We start from the raw sequence: 17,531 nt of genomic DNA, 5'->3' as shown, positions 1-17,531 counted from the left end.
GATACAGTATTAACTATCATCGCCATGCTGTATGTGAGATCCCCTCACCCTATTCGTCTCACAATGGAAAGTTTGTGCCCTTTAACCAACCTTCCCTCTTTCTCCCCAACACCCACGGATGGGTTTTCTGACTGCTGCCTGGACCCTGATTTGGTAATGAATTTGGGCTCAAATGCCACTGAGCTCCTTGCCAACGGGAAAGGGGTTGCTGGTAATCCACGGCATGTGGTGGCATCGAGATCGAGCCGCACGCCACCTGGTCGGCTGTGATGGAGTGCTGACCAAAGCATCGCCCTGAAGGACCCTGCGGCTGCTGTCCTATACTGCCGTGGCAGTAAAGGTGACTATGAGGATAGTGGCGTGAAAGGGGTTCTTCTGGGGGCGCTGGTTGGCACACTGAAAGAAAATGACAAAACCAGACCTTTCGACCTTGAGCCCAAATCGTCTCTTACAGCTGCAGGGCTGATATGGCTATAAAGATCAAACACGTAGGTAAACGGTGCACGTTGTAGAATGACAATGGAAGTTGGGTTCCCAGCCTCGGGACATCTATTGTGTGAAAGAAATGGCGACGGTGATGCAGAAGTGGAGCCCGAGGCACGGAGACCTCTGGGGGGTCTCGAATGCCCCCAGCCACTTGGAGCTTCCTTGCCAGCAAAATCAGCCTGGAATCTGCGGAGAGTAGCCTTCCTGCGCTTGAACGTGCCGTAATCCTCTCAGCTGGAGCGACGGTCTCGCAAGGGGAAGCCACGCCTCCGCCAAGCCCACGCCCACCACCCTTGTGAGCCGGGCCCCATAACCGCAGTCAGACCAGCACGCTGTGGGCGCTGAGGACAAGAGCTGACCCGGGAGGAAATCCCTTAGACACCAAAAGAATTGGCAGTGGTGTTCCTTTAGGCCAGCAGAAACCCAGGGGATCTATGTGGGAATGAAGCTAAGGGTGTTGGAGCGAGCAGGATGAGATCCGATTTGGCTTTGCGGCTGGTGAATTTATTGACCTGGGTGGGGGCGGCACTTCCCAGAAAGCCTGTATTTAACACGTTACCCTGTGCGGCTGACTGTGGCTCTCTTAGGTTTCTTGGCTGGTTGGCTGGCTCAGCGTTGAACTCCGTGGTAGCCTATGTTTAAAGAGACACGTGTGAGAACTTCAAGCAGAGAAAGGAAGCCGAAGACAGGGAGACGGCAGTGCCGGCGGGGATGTGTCACACACGACGGGCACAGCCGCCCCCCGCCCCCGAGCGCCCGGAGAACATTCCTCTCAGTGAGGCACTGGGAAATGTCAGCGAGGGAAGCGGGAAGCAGCAGCACCCTTGGATAGCTCTGTGGCCCCCGTTCTCCTCAGGTCGCCCTCGATGACGGGAGACACGGCACTGAGATGAGGTCCTTGACTCCAGTGGGGGCAACGGGGCCCCGGATGTGTGGGAGAGTGGAAGAAGCAAGGCCGAAGCTGGATGAACAGAAGAGTCTCGTTCGTGGTTTCTAAAGGCAAAAGAGAACTGTATTTTATATGTGTTTATAAAGCTCCAGTATTACTCTGCTTCCTGTCGCGAAGCTTGGGAGATTCTTACCTCGGGATGAAGACAGAGATTGCATGGATTAAAAGGAGAGAAAGCTTCATTTTTATCTCTTTTTAAATGTTTGCTTATTTTTGAGAGATAGAGACAGAGCATGAGCAAGGGAGGGGCAGAGAGAGAGGGAGACACAGGATCCGAAGCAGGCTCCAGGCTGTCACCACAGAGCCCAAGGCAGGGCTTGAACTCACGAACCGTGAGATCATGACCTGAGCCGACGTCCAACGCTTAACTGACTGAGACACCCAGGGGCCCCGAGAGAGAACGCTTTATTATGGTCTATTTCAAACATGCACTAAAGCAGAGAAATAGTATAATGTGTCCTGCCCTTCAGTTTAAGCCATTATCAATTCACAGATAGGCTTGTTTCGTCTACACCTCCATCCAACTCATTATTTTTCCCTAGCTTTATTGAGATATAATTGACAAATAACAATGAAATACATTGAAGGTGTACAATGTGATTGTGAAATATCTACCAATCATTTACCAATACATTTGTGAAATATTTACCACTGTGAAGCCAACACATCCAGCAGTTCACATAGTTACTTTTTCTGTGTGCGTGGTGACAAGGCTCCAGACCTCCTCTCACAGCAACTTTCAGGTATGCGGAACACATTACTAACCATAATCAGCACTCGGTCCGCTGTTTTAAAGCACAACAGGTGTCATATAATTTAATCTCTAAATGACTGGATCTGTTTATAAAAGATAAGAACTCTTAAAAATATATGAAACCACAATAAAATTAATACACCTGGGAAAACGAACAATTATTCCTTTATATTACGAGAAAAGGATGCTAGAATGGATGGTTATTTGAAAAATTTGAACGACGCAAGTATTCTCTTGTGAAAGCTGGAAACGCGCACCCCTTATTAGAAAATAGAGTTGCAGTGAATTGTCAGTAGCTTAGGTCTGCCTCTGGAAAAACTCCAGGAACTTGCTTCCTCCACTAGGGAATCCATTCGGTTTTTTCTTTGGCAGAGGTCTAAAATTTAACCCCCCGTACCCCGGGTGGGACTCGAACCCACAATCCCTGGCTTAGGAGGCCAATGCCTTATCCATTAGGCCACCGGGGCCGGCGGCAGAGCCCTCGTAATGGTCCTAGACCAGTCTCTCGGTCACCTCCCCGTGGTTCCCACAAATGACGCACAGCCTCCCCGCTCCGTCCCGGTCTCCGTCCTGCCCCTCAGCACCCGCATTCACCCGGCGCTCACCCGCTCCTGAGCGTCCTGGGACCCCGGAGGGACCGCGCACACGCAGATGGAACCTAAAGAACCGGGGCCACAGGTGTCAGCTCAGCTCTTTGGCCTACGGTGTGATCCTCGCTTAGGGTGCGAGAAGCCTGGGCATCAAAGCCTGGGCGAGCCCTTTCCTTCTCCTTGCGGGAGAATCCGGGCTCGTTGGTAACTATTAGCAAGAAGGAGCTGGCTATGCAAAACGTCGGAGAGGAGAGGACGGGGGTGCCAGCTGAGAGAGTGGGAAAAGCGCCGTCCCTGTCCTTGTCCTCCTCCCTACACTGGCCCGCAGACAAGAGGTGTTACCTGGGCTCAGGTCTCCGCGCTTTTAACAGAGCTCAGTGGCCTCCCCAGTGGCCCCGTATCTGACCGGCTGGCTGTGCCCGTGAGGATGAGAGCCCAGCGTTAGCTTTCCCACCAGAGGATGGGTGTTCTTTCTCACCTCCAAAATGTTGGTCCTAAAGAAGCTTCAAACCACCGAAGCACCACAAACACGGTAACACCCCACATGACCCCAGGGTACCTGCGCGCACCTTCCGGAATATGGGCTCCGGCTGCCACTGCCCCAGCGGTCACCAGGTGGGAGGAGGTCAAGTCACCTAGGTGAGCTGGCTTAGCCAGAATCCTTTGGCGAGAACACAGTTCCTCAAGTGGAGACATTTTTTTCCCCAGGTAAAATGATAACCCAACCCTGGGCATATTGTTTATATTTAAACGTTTAAATGTACACCCACACTAGTCATTTAAGGGTACACTATCATTGCAAGAAATCCAAATAATCTATTAGATTTTTAAAACATTTTACTCTGTTAAAAATGTGTATATGACGCGATAGCCAATTTAGCCATTTTTAAGCGTACAATTCAATTCAGTGGCATCAGTTACATGCACAATATCATCCAACCGTCACCAGAATTTCCAAAACTTTTTTTTAATCACGATAATCTATTATAGTTTGGAACGCACTTGTCTCCTGAGCCCTTGGAACAATTCCCATGCCCCCCGCGCGTCCCCCGCGCCCAAAGGTCCAACCTCTCATGTGCGACAGCTCTGGTCCTCAGAACTGTATTCGTGCAGCCAGTGCCTAGTGGGCCCCGGGACTCGCGGCCGGTGGCTTCAGGTTCCGGCCACCGGTGGGCCTCGCAGCTCCTCGGGGGCGCGGGCGTGCGGACCAGGCGCTGGCTCCTGAGCTCCGCCCTTGCAGGCGCGCGGCGGCTGCCGAGGTGCCGGAGGGCGGGGCAGCGGGCGGGGCACGGCCCAGGCGACCTAGGGTTTCGCGGAGGGCGCAGTCCCGACCGAGGGAAAAGGCAAATCGGGGGGAGAAAAACAAGCTGCGCAGCGACCACGAAGGGACTCGAACCCTCAATCTTCTGATCCGGAATCAGACGCCTTATCCATTAGGCCACGCGGCCCCGCCGGTGGCGCTCCCACCGCGTTTCTCATAAAGCTGATTCAGGCGCCTGCGTGTTGTACCGCAATACGCATGCTCCTACTGGCAAGGAGCTCCGCCCCCTCGGGCTTTATGTGGGAGGAGCCGGGGCCCGGCGCCGAGAGGAGCCCAGGCGGCTCCGCGAGAACCGCCCTCCCTGACTTGTGCTTACGAGTTCGAGCCCCGGTGAGGCCGCGCAGGCCCTTCCTGCCCTAACAGGCGCCTTTGGAACTCTTCCCCCACGTGGCCCCGGAGCGCGTTGAGTCGGGAGCTGCCCGGCGCTCCCCAGGCCCTGTTTCCCCTCATTCACAGTACCGATCCACCTGCAAGGCTCGGTCCAGAGTGTCATGGCTCCAGACTAGACTCTGACCGCGTCTCCCGCATTTCCGCGGCCCCGGCGCGGGGCGCCGCCGGGGTGCGGGAGCTGAGACCGCGACGTGGGCCCCGGCTGCCCCTGCTCGGAACATCCAGCCCAGCCTGGCCCGTGCTGGGCTCCTCAGCCCCTCCGCCCGCAGGAAGGAGAGCCCAGCCTGGCTCCCGGGAGCACAGATGCACCCTTACTGGGTGCCGAGCACCCTGCCTGCAGCCTCCCGCTGCCCCGCCTCCCCGCGAGCGGACGCATCCTCGGTCTTGCACAGACGCTTCTAGCACGCCGGCCGAGCCCCGCGCCCGGGCTGTCGCCCCCACTGACAGATGAGGAACGGGGGGCCGCGGGTGGAGTCGGCGGCGGCGCCGGGCTGTGGCTCCCACCGGCCGCACCCCCGGGGCAGCGGCGCGCGGTCAGGCCTGCAGGCAGAGCCGGCGCCTCAGCGAGCTGCGGATCTCCAGGCTGGCCTTGCGGCGCTCCGGGCAGTCGGGACCCAGCACCTCCAGCTGACACACCCGCCGGTTGACCTGCGAGGCCCACGCCAGTCAGACCCAGCCACGCTCCACTTGGCCTCAATCTGAGGGGCTTCAGGGGCGCCCGGGGGGGGGGGTTCAGCCGGCTGAGCGTCTGACTCTGGTTTCCCTTCTGGTCATGATCTCACGGGTCCTGAGATGGACCCTGCGTGGGGCTCTGCGCTCACAGCTCGGGCTCTGCGCTCACAGCTCGGACCCTGCTTGGGATTCTCTCTCCCTCTCTCTCAGCCCCTCCCCCGCTCGCTACTCTCTCTCTCAAAATAAATACATTAACATGAACATTTTTTTTTTTAACCTGAGGGGCTTCAGTTCCCTGCAGGTAGTGAAATTATTCAAACAAGCCAATCAGCTCCTCCTGCAGGAAGCAGGGGGCACCCCCCCCCCATAAAGCCTGCGGCCCGCAGCCCCTGCAGGTTCACTCTGCGCCTGACTGCAACTCCCAGGGGCCCCGCGTGACAGGCGGATTCTCTCCCCCGTCTTCTCCGCGGCGGAAAGGGAGTGCATGTGGCTAATAACTGCCGTCCATCTCGCCCGGCCAGCGCCCAGCACCGAGGGGCGAGTGTGGCTCACGGACAGAGTTAAGAGATGGCGAGAAGGATGAACCCAGCCCCCCTCCCCAGGGCTCTGCCTCTCCCCCGACACACCTCAGTCAGCAGCTCCAGAACTTCTCTCCCAGGGTCAGCTCTGAAGACCTCCACCAGCGTCTGGATAAAGTCTGAGCCTGTCTCATCCCGATAGGCTACACAGCCTAGGCCAGAAGACCAGGGTCAGAGCGTCAGACTCTGGACAGGACCGCGGCCTTCCAATCCCCAGGGGCTCTTTGTTGGGGGAAAAGGGGGGGGGGAGTGGCAAAGAAACAGGACCCCAGGGGTCTGGCAAGGGGATGGTGCAAAGAGCAGGAATTTCTTGCTTCTGGAACAACTTGTCGCTTGATATTTGTGGACTGAATACACAATTGCATTGAACGTGGAACACATATTCACTGTGAACCTACCACCTTCTGGGCACCGGGCAGAGCCCTCACGGAACCTGCAACCCTCCGTACGGTCAGCTCTCAATATACGCTCACCATCATTACTGTTATTATAAATAATAGACATGGGAGGAAGATGGCCTAACTGAAAAGGGGCTAGTGCCCCTGTGCCCCAACTGCCACGCCCTGGCTGTCCCTCAAGCCACTCCAGATGTCCAGCCAGGATGCAGGGCCCCGTGTAACAGGGCTTCTTGATGACCCGTCCCCTTACCCTCGGCAGCCGCATAGACCGTCAGGATGTCTGCTTGGTCAGAGCTCCCTGCAGTGGGGAAGGGAGAGCTGCCTGCAAGAAAGACCAGCATTTACCCAGCACCCTGGGACTCTACCAGCCCCGGGGCTGCCCCCTCAGTCCGGCTCAAGGACACCCAGGGCAGTGGAATGAACACAGGGCGGAAAAGGCAAATCAGAACTGCAGTCTAAAAACAACCAAACAAAACCTCAAAGCTCAGCCCCATCACGTATCGGCTCTGTGACCTTAGAAGAGCTATTTCACCTTCCTGACTCCGAGGTTGTTTCGAGGCTCAAGTAGGGGAAGAAGCCCTCGATTTTCAAAGGCCCTTGCAATTTAGGAAGGTTTTCCTTCCCAACCTCTTGGCAAAGCCAAGAGGATGCTGGGGGCAGCAGACCCCCAGCTCAGAGCCCTGGAAATGCAGGCCAGAGAGGCCACCCAGTAGCCCCTGGCCAAGCCCAGCCTCCAGAAGGAAGGCACGCCCACCTTGGGCATCAGCATAGATCTGGAGGACATCGGCATGCGAGGGGGTGGTGGGTGATGCCCGCAGCCAGCGCCGGAACCAAGGGAGACCTGCGGGCCCCACACCGGCGTCCCTATGCCCTGGAAGAGGAGGGGACACACAGGCCCTTTCACTGAGCAGACACCTGGGGGGGGGGGTCTCCAGGGGCCCATAGCCCACCCCCCAGAACTCCAGGGCAGCCCCATGAGACTAGAAAATCCAGAGCAGTGAACAACGAGAGCTGAGGGTGAAGTGCTCAAGTTGGTGGACTTGACTTCTAGGAGAGGCCCAGAGAGACCCGGAGATGGGACAGGTAAAGCACCAGCGCTCAGGCTTCCTGAAGAAGGTGGACAGCAAGTCCTGGGTCGCCGAGGGCTGGGTGTGGGAAGCTAGGACGGGAGGAGGCAGGTGGGGGGTAGGACCCCACTCACCCCCACGGCAAGCCTGAAGCAGAAAGATCTTGGGGCAGCCGCACAGGGCCCTGCAGCGGCTCAGCTCCTGCACCAGGGCCTCTGGCCATACCTCCCGCCCGTCGGCCCCCAGCAGCTGTCCCTGTGGCCCCCCGTGGGCCATCAGGGCCACAAGGGCACAGCTCACTGGGGTCCTGTGGGCATCTAGGCACTCCCGGAACTGGGCCAGCTCCTCCTGGAAAGCCTGGGGTGGGGACGAGATTGAGGCCTGGGCCAGGGCCATGGCCTCCCCAGTACCTGGTGGCCCTCCGGGGAGGCTTGTCCAGCCCCCGCCCACCCTACTTACCACCTCCTGCCCACCTCAGGCCACAGCGGAAGTTCTCTTTCTAACCCCCCACTGCAACACAAGGCATGGCCCAACTGGAGGTGACGTGTGGCTCTAGCCTCTTACAGCTGGGCCTTTGGCCCCAACGGGGAGGCTGCTCCAGAAAGTTAAGACGCGTGAGGGGCAATGAGCTGACGGGTGTCGGGGAAGGAACCCGAGACCCTCCCAGGAAAAGCTCGAGGGTGCAGCTGGGGCCTGGAGCAGAGGAGTAGAGGGTCAGCCAGTGTGGGAGGCTGCAGGAGCCCTGGAGACTGGGCGCCCAGAGGCAGGGGAGTGAGCTCCCCACGCACGCAGCAGGAAGGACTGAAGGCAGACAAGGGGCGGGGCCGGGAGAGAGTCGCTGGAGTCCTGGGGCTGGGGGCGCCCTTCCTTTAGGGCACCACCAGACCTCACCTGGGCCGTGGGGTCTGTCCTTAGCGTGGTCTTGAAGCTCAGGGCCTGGCACAGGGTCCCCAGCGCCTCCACATCGTGCTGGGCCCCGGGCCGGCCGTGGATCACGGACAGGAGGAGGGCGGCCCTGGTCCCGGACAGGTCATACCGAGCAGCGGGGCTGGGTTCTGGCTACGGACAAGCACAGGAGCGTTCTCGGCGTGGTCTGCGAGCTTCCCAGCTCCTCACCTCCCCCACCTCAGGTCTCCCGGAGCCTCTCTCCCACTCGCGACTGCTGCCACATGGTTCACCCCACGCCGTCCCCCTCACCTCGGGCCCCCGGGGCTCCACGTCGCCCAGGCACAGTGCGCCCCGCAAGGAGCTCCGAAGGACTGGACAGTAGGTGGCCTCGGACTCTTCAGCTGTCCTGCAGAAGACCTGGGGGCGGGGGTGAGGCCAGAGAACGCCTCAGGGGGCTGCTCCACGGGGGGCACGGTTCCGGGAGGGAACAGGACGCTGGCTTCAGGGAACGGCTTGGCCGGCTCGCGGCTCCTGCAGTCTCTTTGGGGTCCCCTAGCAGAATTAAGGGAGGAAAAGACAGACAAAAGAAGGGGAGGGCACAAAGGGGAGGTCCTAGTTGAGGTTCAACATCAGGGGCGTCCTCAAGTGGAGAGCGGCCGTGCCATCCACGGCACCACTCCCGGCCCAGAGATGGGTGCTCCCTAGAGCAGGTTGGAGCCTGTCTGGGAAGGCTCACCGTGGGGGGGGTACCACGTGGGGAGGGTGCCAGGCAGGGGAAGCTGTGGGGCAGAGCCAAGGGCCACCCCTCACCTCCAGGGTCACCCAGCGGCTACCCAACTGCCCAGGGAGACCTTTGGGCCTTGAGCCCAGACCAGACCTGGATCATTCCCAACTCTGACCTCCAGGGACCCCCAGTCTGACAGGACAGTCGCTGTGCGAGTGTGAACAGGGGTGGGCAGAAGTGCAAGCCAACTGATCGAACAGGCTCAGGACAGTACAGCAGAGCCAGGGGAAGTGACTGGCACAGCCCCCCTCCCAGGGACTCCCCCTCCCCCCGACCTGGGCCCCCGACCTCTGTCAGCAGCTGCAGCAGAGACCAGTGAGGAAAGCGGCCACACAGCTCGCTCAAGCCAGTGAGGAAGGCTCCGGGCTCGGGGGCAGCTGGGTGGAGAAACAGCACGTTGGCCGGAAAGGTGGGTCTCGGCCCCCCTGCCCTCCCCCACCTCTGCTTTGCGCTGTCCCGCAGCCAGGGTCCCTGCCCAGCCCACTCACCCCCAGGAGCACTTGAGAGCAGAAGGAAAACTTTGGGGCGGCCCCAGAGGGCCCCACAGCGGCTCAGCTCCCGGACCAGCTGCTGGGGCTGCTTCAGCTGCCCACTGGGGGCCACCAAGGCCACTAAGGCACAGCCCACAGGGCCCCCGAGGGCATCCAGCTGCTCCCGGAAAGCGGCCAGCTCCCCAAGGAAGCCCTAGGGCAAGAGCAAAGGCCGGGCCTGAGTCCAGGGAGGCTCACCAGCAGGGGTGGTGGTGGGGGGGGGGGGTGGTGCGTGGAGGCGGGAGGCAGGTGAGGACTCACCTGGACAGAGGCCTCCCTCCTCTGGCAGCTCTCAAAGCCCAGGGTCCGGAACACGCCCTCCAGGACAGTGACTATAGAGGCTGACACCTCAGGGCTGCTGAGGGTCAGGGCCACCCTTGGGCCCCGCATGCTGTACTTCCCCTGGGGAGGCAAGGCCAGAGTTGCACCGGGGTGGGGCTCCGCTGAGAGCCGGGAACAGGCTAGGCCAGGCAGCGCCCCGGCTACCTTTCTTCCCAGGCTCTCTCGAGCATCTGCGATCTGTGAGGCCACCTGCAGGGTCCCAGCCACCAGGAAAGCCATGGGGGCCAGGTGGGGGCTTCCTCTGAGCACAGAGCTTACCCCCTGACCCCCATGCCAACGCCCTGGCTCCCAATCCTTGCCCTCCCCCTTCCAGCCCTGTCCTATCAGCTCTGTTTATGAGCTGAGCCAGACTCTGCCCCTTTCCCTGGAACCCTGGGTCTCGGGCTCCACCGCCCCAGGGCCTGCTCTGTCCCCTGGCCCCAGCGGGCTCCTCTCTGGCTGGCATTGGCACACCCTCACCTGAGCCGGGAGCATATGCCCAATCCTATTCTTAGCTCCTGGCCCACCTCCTATGTGATCTCGTTACACGGGAGTGTTTCCCTTCGGAGCCAGCCACCAGCACCAAAAACGTCCATGCTCGGCTTCCGCCAGCCCCCACTCTCTCGTGCACAGCACCCACCCACGTGCACACTGCAGCCTTGAACACAGGGGTGGGAGGGGGGGTGAAGGGCGCCGTCCCACAGGGAGAAAACTCCGACCGGAGTCATGTGTCCACCGTGAGACTCCAGTCGCTTCATCTGGGAAAAGGGGTCCATCGCAGTGACCTCAGGAGGAAGCAAGTGTTACGTGGGCGGCTGGCTGAGGAAGTGCTCTCGGGCCAGAGGGGCTGGCACACAGAGCAAGGGACAGAACATTCTGTCTCCGCCCGCCCCCACCCCCTTTCGGGAGGGCTCTGCTGGGGTAGGATGATCTCTGACTGTGCACCCCCCACTTCTGTGTGGGCTCCAGGCTAGGGAGGGGAAGGGTCAGATGTCAAGGGCTGGGTGGGAAACAGGCAGGGCCCATTCTGAGCCAGCAGGCCCCTCCCACTAAGGGATCTGAGCACTGAGACGGCTTGAGTCCTGCTTCCCCACACACCCCACGCCTAAGCCCCTTTCTTCATTTCACCCGCGAGGCCTGGCGAAGACCCACTCAGCTCCCCCACTGTCTGCTGGGGTAGTGGGGGGTGCAGGTGCCCCCAGTTATCCCATCCTCATCTGTCCCCGGTCCAGGGCAGGCGCTGCCTGAAGAGGGATGAGAGTCCGGACACTCGTGGCTGTAATCTGGGACCCAGCCATCCCGGAAGCCAAGAATGTGGCTCCACCTGGTGACCACCCAGTACCAGTACCACCAGGACAACCGAGCCAGGAGGCCCAGAAGTAGGAGTTCCAGGTCCCCCCCACCCCTAGCAACCACATAATCAACAGAACAGTCTGGGGGAAGTTTCCACATTTATTCAAAGTCCTCTGCTGCCCTTTTGAGAACAGCAGGGCCCAGCTCCTTTAGAGAGCCTGTGGTCTGTCCCTGGGAATGCCAATCTGCAGACAATGCAGGTGGCGCTGTGGAATGCAGTGCTTAAGGAGTCAGCGACAAGTGCTGACAGAGTGCTAGTGTTAAGTATTACAAAGCCCACACCTCTGGAGAGGGGAGCAGCGGGGAGCAGCCAGCCTCCACAGGCCCCGTTCTTGTCTATACTGTCAGCCTCCTGTCCCTGAAGCCACCACCACCCTCACTAGATTGGCAGGGGGTGGCCCTCAGGGACTCACTGGGGGCAAGTCAGCCAAGTGCAGAGGCGGGCAGTTCCCCACCTCCGGACAGGCAGTGGTCAGGGCCTGGCCGAGGGAGGGAGTGTAGGGCCAAAAGCCCCTGCGGCCACGCCGGGGACCCAGATCCTCACAGGTCTGGGCTGTCCCTCCCAGAGCCTGGCAGCACCCTGTGGGTCAAGGCTTGTCCTCCGCACCCACCGGAAGGCACAGCTTGGCAGGGCAGAGGGCCAGGCCCAGGGCCCCAGCAGGGTGCAAGGAACATGAGCCACAGGACAAGCAAGGCTGGGGGGCGGGGACCCAGAGCCCCGCCAGCGACGGATGTCCTCACACATCCCTGACACCCTGGCCTTCCGCCCCCGCCCCCCACCAGGCCAGGGGCCGGGAACGTGCCGGGGCTTCAGGAAGCCAGAGGGGCAAGAGAAACCCCAGGGGCAAGACAGGGAATGGCCAGGAGGTGACAGACAGGGGATTTCCATTCCCCGGGAGTGTCGGCCAGGCCCAGGGGCCGAGCAGGGGCGCAGGGATGGTGGCCGCCCACGCCCACGGGTGGAGAAGCCCGGAGTGGGGGGAGACACCGCCCCGTCCCCGGCTGGGCCACGCGGCCCCCGCCAGCCCTCAGCCCACGGGCTGGGCCATCTTGGCGTGCAGGCTCTGGTGGGCGATGAGGTGGGCGCGCTGCTTGAAGCTCTTGTCGCACTCGCCGCAGCCGAAGGGCCGCTCGCCCGTGTGCACGCGCCGGTGGTCCAGCAGGTAGGAGCGCAGCGAGAAGCTCTTGCCGCAGTCACTGCAGCCGAAGGGCTTCTCGCCGGTGTGGATGCGCTGGTGGTCGGCCAGGTAGGCGCTGCGGCTGAAGCTCTTGCCGCACTGGGCGCACGAGAAGGGCTTCTGGCCCGTGTGCACGCCCTGGTGGCGCACCAGGTCCGAGGAGCTGCGGAAGCTCTTCTCGCACTCCTGGCACTTGTGCGGCTTCTCGCCCGTGTGCGTGCGCTGGTGGCGCGCCAGGTCCGAGCCCCAGCGGAAGCGCTTGCCGCACTGGCCGCAGCTGTGCGGCTTCTCGGCCGCCAGGTCCCGGAACTGCCGCCGGCGCGTGGGCGGCCGCCCCCTCCGCGCCCCCGCGGCCCGCCCCAGGGGCGCCCCCGGCCGGGCCTCGCCCCGCCACGTCTCGGCCTCCTCGGGGCTCCAGGACACAGTCACGTCGCCGCCACGGCCCCCGCCACCGCCGGCCTGGCCCTGGAGCGCCGTGGCGGCCTCCTCCAGCCGGGACTGCTCGCTCTGGCTCTCGGGCCCCAAGCCTGCAAGCCGAGAGGGGGCGGCCTCTTCGGTTCCACTGGGTTCTGGGACCAGAGCTGGGGCGAGGCAGAAACGGGAGTCAGGATCAGAAAGCCCTGGGCTACAGAGACCCAAGCCTCAGCCTCCTCGTCCATAAAATAGGGGCCTGATAAAATGCCCGCAGAGAAACACTTCGGAGGCAGAGGCAAGGAAGGAGTCCGGCTGGGCTGATCTGCCTGCAGAGACACTGCCTGATCACACCCCTGACCTTTCCGCCCCCGTGTCCGCACTGGGGCCCGGTGTGCCACGGTCTGAACCCTGGCTTTGCAAACTCTAGAACCGAATCCACTTAGGTAGTTTGCAAATTATCCAAGCTCTCAGGGCTTCTTACCAGAAACTGAGGAACCACACGGGTTCGGCCTATGTGGCTGCTCTCACCCCACCAGCTTTTGTCCCTTGACTCGAGAACAGAGTTCAACAGGGAGTGCTCCTCGTCTTCCCATGGGGTCATGTGGATTAAATGAGATGATGCCCAGACAGTGCTCAGACAGCCTCTAGCTTGGAGAGGGGCCCCAGGAGGGTGGCCCCTGAAGGGCGGGGCCCAGGCGTTAGCACACGCCCGGCAGCTGCTTTCGCTGTCAGCACCTCTTCGTGGGGCAGGCGAGGGGACCTCACAACTACTTCAGAGTCCCTTGGCCTCTCTGAGTCTCAGATCCCTCGTGTGGGAGCCGGGACAACACTTCTACGCACCAGGCTGTGAGAATCACAGGAAAATGCCCGTATGAGAGCTCAGCACAGTGTGGGCACGTTGCAAGCACCCCTCACATGGTAACACACCCTCACAGGCAAACAAAAACGAACATTAACACAAATAAGAAATCACCCAGTGCTCTTGGAAAGACCCAGGAAAAGCCCACTTTCGAGCCAGCTCGAAGACTGGTGTGGGAAAACTGAGGATTCCAGCGGGACATACAGGAGTGTGTGGCCTGCTTGGGCCAACCATCCAGCGCTGGACCCCCTAGGAAGGGTGCTGCCTCCAGTTCAGAAGAGCCAAGGACCCCAGGGATCCTGGCTGCACCCGCTGCTTACCCAGGGCAACGTTCCGGGAGTTTTCCCGCTTTATGTCCCAGAAGAGATCCCTCTGAGCAGGGTCCAAGGACCCCCATTCTTCCCGGGAGAAATAGAAGGGAATGTCTCCAAACGTCACAGGTCCCTGGAGTGAGGTGAGAAAACCTGGCTCGGCACTGCCACTCAGGGCTCCCCAGGCAAGCCATGGGTGGGGACAAGATGGGGGCTGGGATGGGGAAGAGGACAGGTCCAGGCAGGACCGAGATGGATAGAAGAGGTCTTGATGAGAAGACGAGGCTCATTTTAGGGACGTGACAACACAGAGGGCCCCAGGGGGGACACAGGGACTAGTAACTCACGTGGACATCAGAGGCAAAGCTGGTGCCGGTGTTCTCTCCGCTACTCCCCTCTTTAAGAGCAGGCAGCTGGGCTGAAGAAAAGAAGAGACCCTCAGAGAGGCCAGCCCAGGCCAGGGGCCAGATCTCGCACACGTACACGCACACACAAGCACCCTTTCCCAGGCTCCTTAGAACAGAAATAACCTTTCCGCTACCCTCGAGGCAACAAGCGGGAAGGAGCCGGGCCCCTGCCCAGCCACCTGTGGCCCACCAGCTTACTCACCGCCATGGCTGTGCTGCTCCCAGAGTACAGGTGGCCAGCTTCGGGCCCCCACTTTCACGGGAAGCCCCTTGGCTGGGGGTCCCTGGACTGTGGCCTCGGGTTCCACCTCCTCTGAGGGCACTTCCTGTGCAGGAACCACAACATGCTCATCAGCACCGAGATCAGACGGGGGAGACAGAGCTTAATCCCTGGGAAGGAGACACAGGACACGTCCCTCAGGAGGAAGGGGCGTGGGGAAGGAGATCAATATGGGTCCCGGGAAAATCCAGAGGAGAATGTTCTGTGTGCCCGAGGGCACTCCCCGATCAAGCACGAGGCAAGGACGGCCCCCAAAAGCCAAAATCACAGAGCCACTTACTAAGGGGATGTGGGGGCAGATCTCCAGGCCAAGGGCGGGCCCCACACCCCAGCCACTCATTAGCACCTCCCCAAGGGTCAAAATCGAACACCCCCCAGACAGCAGGGTTCACACGGACAGCTAGCTTCTCACACCCACTCTGGTGCTGTCATGACACATATCACTGTACCCCCAGGGCCCGGCCGACAGCGGAACACGGATGAACACTTGCAGAGCCTGTGTGGAGCTAACATCTGCCTTCCTGGAACACGCCCACTTTGATCCTGCCGCTGCCCTCCAAAGCCACCAAAACTAAACGACTCATTTGGACAGTGTCTTTCAGAACCGCAACACCTGTTATGATGTACTCCTGCGGAGGCTCCCTCTGGCCCCGCATCCCTACCACCCCTGGAGGACTCGTTTCCAGGGAGGACTTCCTCTAAGAGAGGAGACGGCCACCTCCCTTCAGCCAGGAGCCATCCAGGGGCCCTGGGTGTGGGAGGGGCCCCTCACCTGTGGCCACGCTTTCGCCGGCTGCTTCTGCAGGACCTCCACCAAGGCGACGGCCTCCTCCCCGCTGCCGGGACACCGCTCGCGCACCCAGTCCTGGACGCCTCCGGGCAGCACGCTCAGGAACTGCTCCAGCACCAGCAGCTCCAGGATCTGCTCCTTGGTGTGCAGCTCGGGCCGCAGCCAGCGGCAGCACAGCTCCCAGAGCTGGCTGAAGGCCTCGTGGGGCCCGCCCACGTCCCTGTAGCAAAAATGCCGAAAGCGCTGGCGGCAGGCCTCAGAATCCCTGCTGTCTTCTCGCGGGGCGGAGTCCTGCTCCCACGAGGAATCTTCTACCTTTACGATCAGCAGCCCTTCTCCCTCCCCAGGAGCCTCATCCTGAGGCTCTGGGGGTGCTGCCATTCCCCTGGCCTAAGGACTGGTTGGCCTCAATCTGGGCCTGCGAGCCTGCCCCTCAGTCTCCCAGAGGAATCTCCTGTGGCAGCCGGGTGGGCATCTGGACGAGGACTCCTGGGGAAAGAGCAAAAAGGAGGAGGGAGGCAGTTCATGAGCAAACACCAGCCTGCTCCTGGCCTTTCCTGGCCTTGAAATCTTTTTTCGGCTGTCCTTGATCTCCTTGCTCCTGTGACTCTCTTTTTTCTGCCCAAACAGGTCCATAGCTCCTTATCCTCAGCTCTGAAATCCCAAGCTCCCAGGCTTTTACTCCCTGGCCTACTGATATGAGCGTATTTATAGTCTCCATTTATCTCACTAAATGGAAATGTTCACATGTTTTACAGCAAAAACATTTTTGTATGGATTCAGTTTGTAAATATTCATCAAGCTGTACGAACCATGTGTATTTCTGTAGGTGTCCTACACCGTGAGAAAAAATGTAATTAATACGTTTGATTATTATCTATTGCTGCAAATTTTGTTGGTGGGGTCACTTGATATACCATGTGTACTGTATTATCGTTCTCAAATTTGAAAACTTCCGAATTCCAAAACACATCCCGGACTTTGGGTGCCAGCGAAGAGCTCACAGAGACACCTGTCTAAGCCATTTATCCGCAGGTACGTATGAATGAATGACACAAATTTATCCCTTACATCACTACTCTTACAATACTCCTGAAAAGTATGGATTTTGAAAATTTCCTTAATTGCTCTCTGAACAAAAAAATGGGACACAGACCATCGAAATAAAGGGGGGAGGGAGATTTAAACAATACAGAAACACATAAAAGAGAAACTCCCGTAATTCAGTTGCGCCCTCCCATCAACAGCATAACATATGACCTCCCAGACTTTCCCCTGTCCATCTACTGAAAAGGTATCTATAGAAACGGGGAAAACCAAGTGTGTGTGTGTGTGGGGGGGTGTTTACATAAACGAGATCTTACTGCACATACTATTTTGCAACTTGCTTTTCCACCTAACAATGCTTCTTCGTTAGCCGCTCTGCGAGATTCCACGGTACGAATGCGCTCCAGTAAGAGATTCACGTCGTTTCCAGTCCTCTACTACACACTAAGCACTTTATTTACTTTGTTCTTACACTCCTCGCAACGCCCCTGAAAGGTACGCGCTCCATCCTCATCCTCCAGTGACCATGGAGAAGGCTGCGCTCGGAGAGGGCCAGGGACTCACCAGGGTCGCTCGCAGGACGCGGCGGGCGAGAAGGCGGACCTGGTCGGAGCCCTGCGCTCCGACCCCGGCGGCCTCGCCTGCGCGCAGCTGAGAGGGAGCGGGTGGGTAGTGGACACAGGCGCGTCCCCACCCCCGGCACTTCCCAGAGGCACGCGCCCCCTTCGGCCTGCGTCTCGGGACGCCGACCCCGGCCGCCCGGAGCCCCGACGTGGATCTCGGAGCTCGGCGGCCCGCGTCGCGGGTCCCGCCCCCGGGATACACACCGCCCACAACCGCCCAGCGTTCCTAGTTCCGCCGCCAGGTCCCTGCGCCGGAAGTTCGCGCGGGGCTCGCCGGGAAACAACAAGGCGCATGCGCCGCAACAAGCCCTCGAACTACACGCCCCAGGAGGCCGTTCGCCCAATTGAGTCCGCCTTCTCCCCGATGGATAGCCAATGAACGGGGAGAATTTCCAAAGTTGGCCAATCAGGAGGCGGTGGCGCCCTGCGCCTCACCACCAATGCCCCCATACTCAGGTCTGTGTCTAGATTCGTGCTTTCAGATTTCTCTGAAAATCTAAAAGGCCACTTAAGGGCGAGAAGGGAAAGACAAGCCCGGTCT

General features: G+C 60.1%; 2 protein-coding genes and 2 non-coding genes across 5 annotated transcripts; all 4 read right to left on the bottom strand.

Moving 5' to 3' along the window:
- Positions 1-2,583: 2,583 nt before the first annotated feature.
- Positions 2,584-2,656, bottom strand: TRNAR-CCU. Its single transcript has one exon. It is a non-coding gene; the product is annotated as a tRNA-Arg (tRNA).
- Positions 2,657-4,154: 1,498 nt separating this feature from the next.
- TRNAR-CCG lies at positions 4,155-4,227 on the bottom strand. Its single transcript has one exon. It is a non-coding gene; the product is annotated as a tRNA-Arg (tRNA).
- A 797-nt stretch (positions 4,228-5,024) lies between these two features.
- LOC115504074 (caspase-14-like) lies at positions 5,025-9,968 on the bottom strand. The gene is made up of 11 exons (XM_030300749.2): positions 9,894-9,968; positions 9,669-9,809; positions 9,366-9,561; positions 9,153-9,254; positions 8,403-8,539; positions 8,097-8,264; positions 7,340-7,562; positions 6,893-7,009; positions 6,389-6,460; positions 5,789-5,892; positions 5,025-5,138 (listed from the first exon to the last, which is right to left on the bottom strand). Exons 1-11 carry the CDS (start codon positions 9,966-9,968, stop codon positions 5,025-5,027), a joined length of 1,449 nt encoding a protein of 482 aa, XP_030156609.2.
- A 1,192-nt stretch (positions 9,969-11,160) lies between these two features.
- ZNF213 (zinc finger protein 213) lies at positions 11,161-17,195 on the bottom strand. Of its 2 annotated transcripts, none has more exons than XM_030300747.1 (6): positions 16,694-17,195; positions 15,303-15,809; positions 14,453-14,576; positions 14,191-14,261; positions 13,853-13,976; positions 11,161-12,840 (listed from the first exon to the last, which is right to left on the bottom strand). In XM_030300747.1, exons 2-6 carry the CDS (start codon positions 15,699-15,701, stop codon positions 12,110-12,112), a joined length of 1,449 nt encoding a protein of 482 aa, XP_030156607.1. In that variant the 5' UTR covers positions 15,702-15,809; positions 16,694-17,195; the 3' UTR covers positions 11,161-12,109. The 2 variants fall into 2 exon arrangements, with proteins under 2 accessions (XP_030156607.1, XP_030156608.1); XM_030300748.1 differs by having other exon boundaries at positions 16,932-17,195.
- Positions 17,196-17,531: the final 336 nt, after the last annotated feature.

Source organism: Lynx canadensis, chromosome E3 (assembly GCF_007474595.2).
Source record: "Lynx canadensis isolate LIC74 chromosome E3, mLynCan4.pri.v2, whole genome shotgun sequence".
In the NCBI taxonomy this organism is placed as follows: Eukaryota; Metazoa; Chordata; class Mammalia; order Carnivora; family Felidae; genus Lynx; species Lynx canadensis.
Note: the sequence above shows the minus strand (reverse complement) of the source record. Positions and strands in the feature narration are given on the sequence as shown.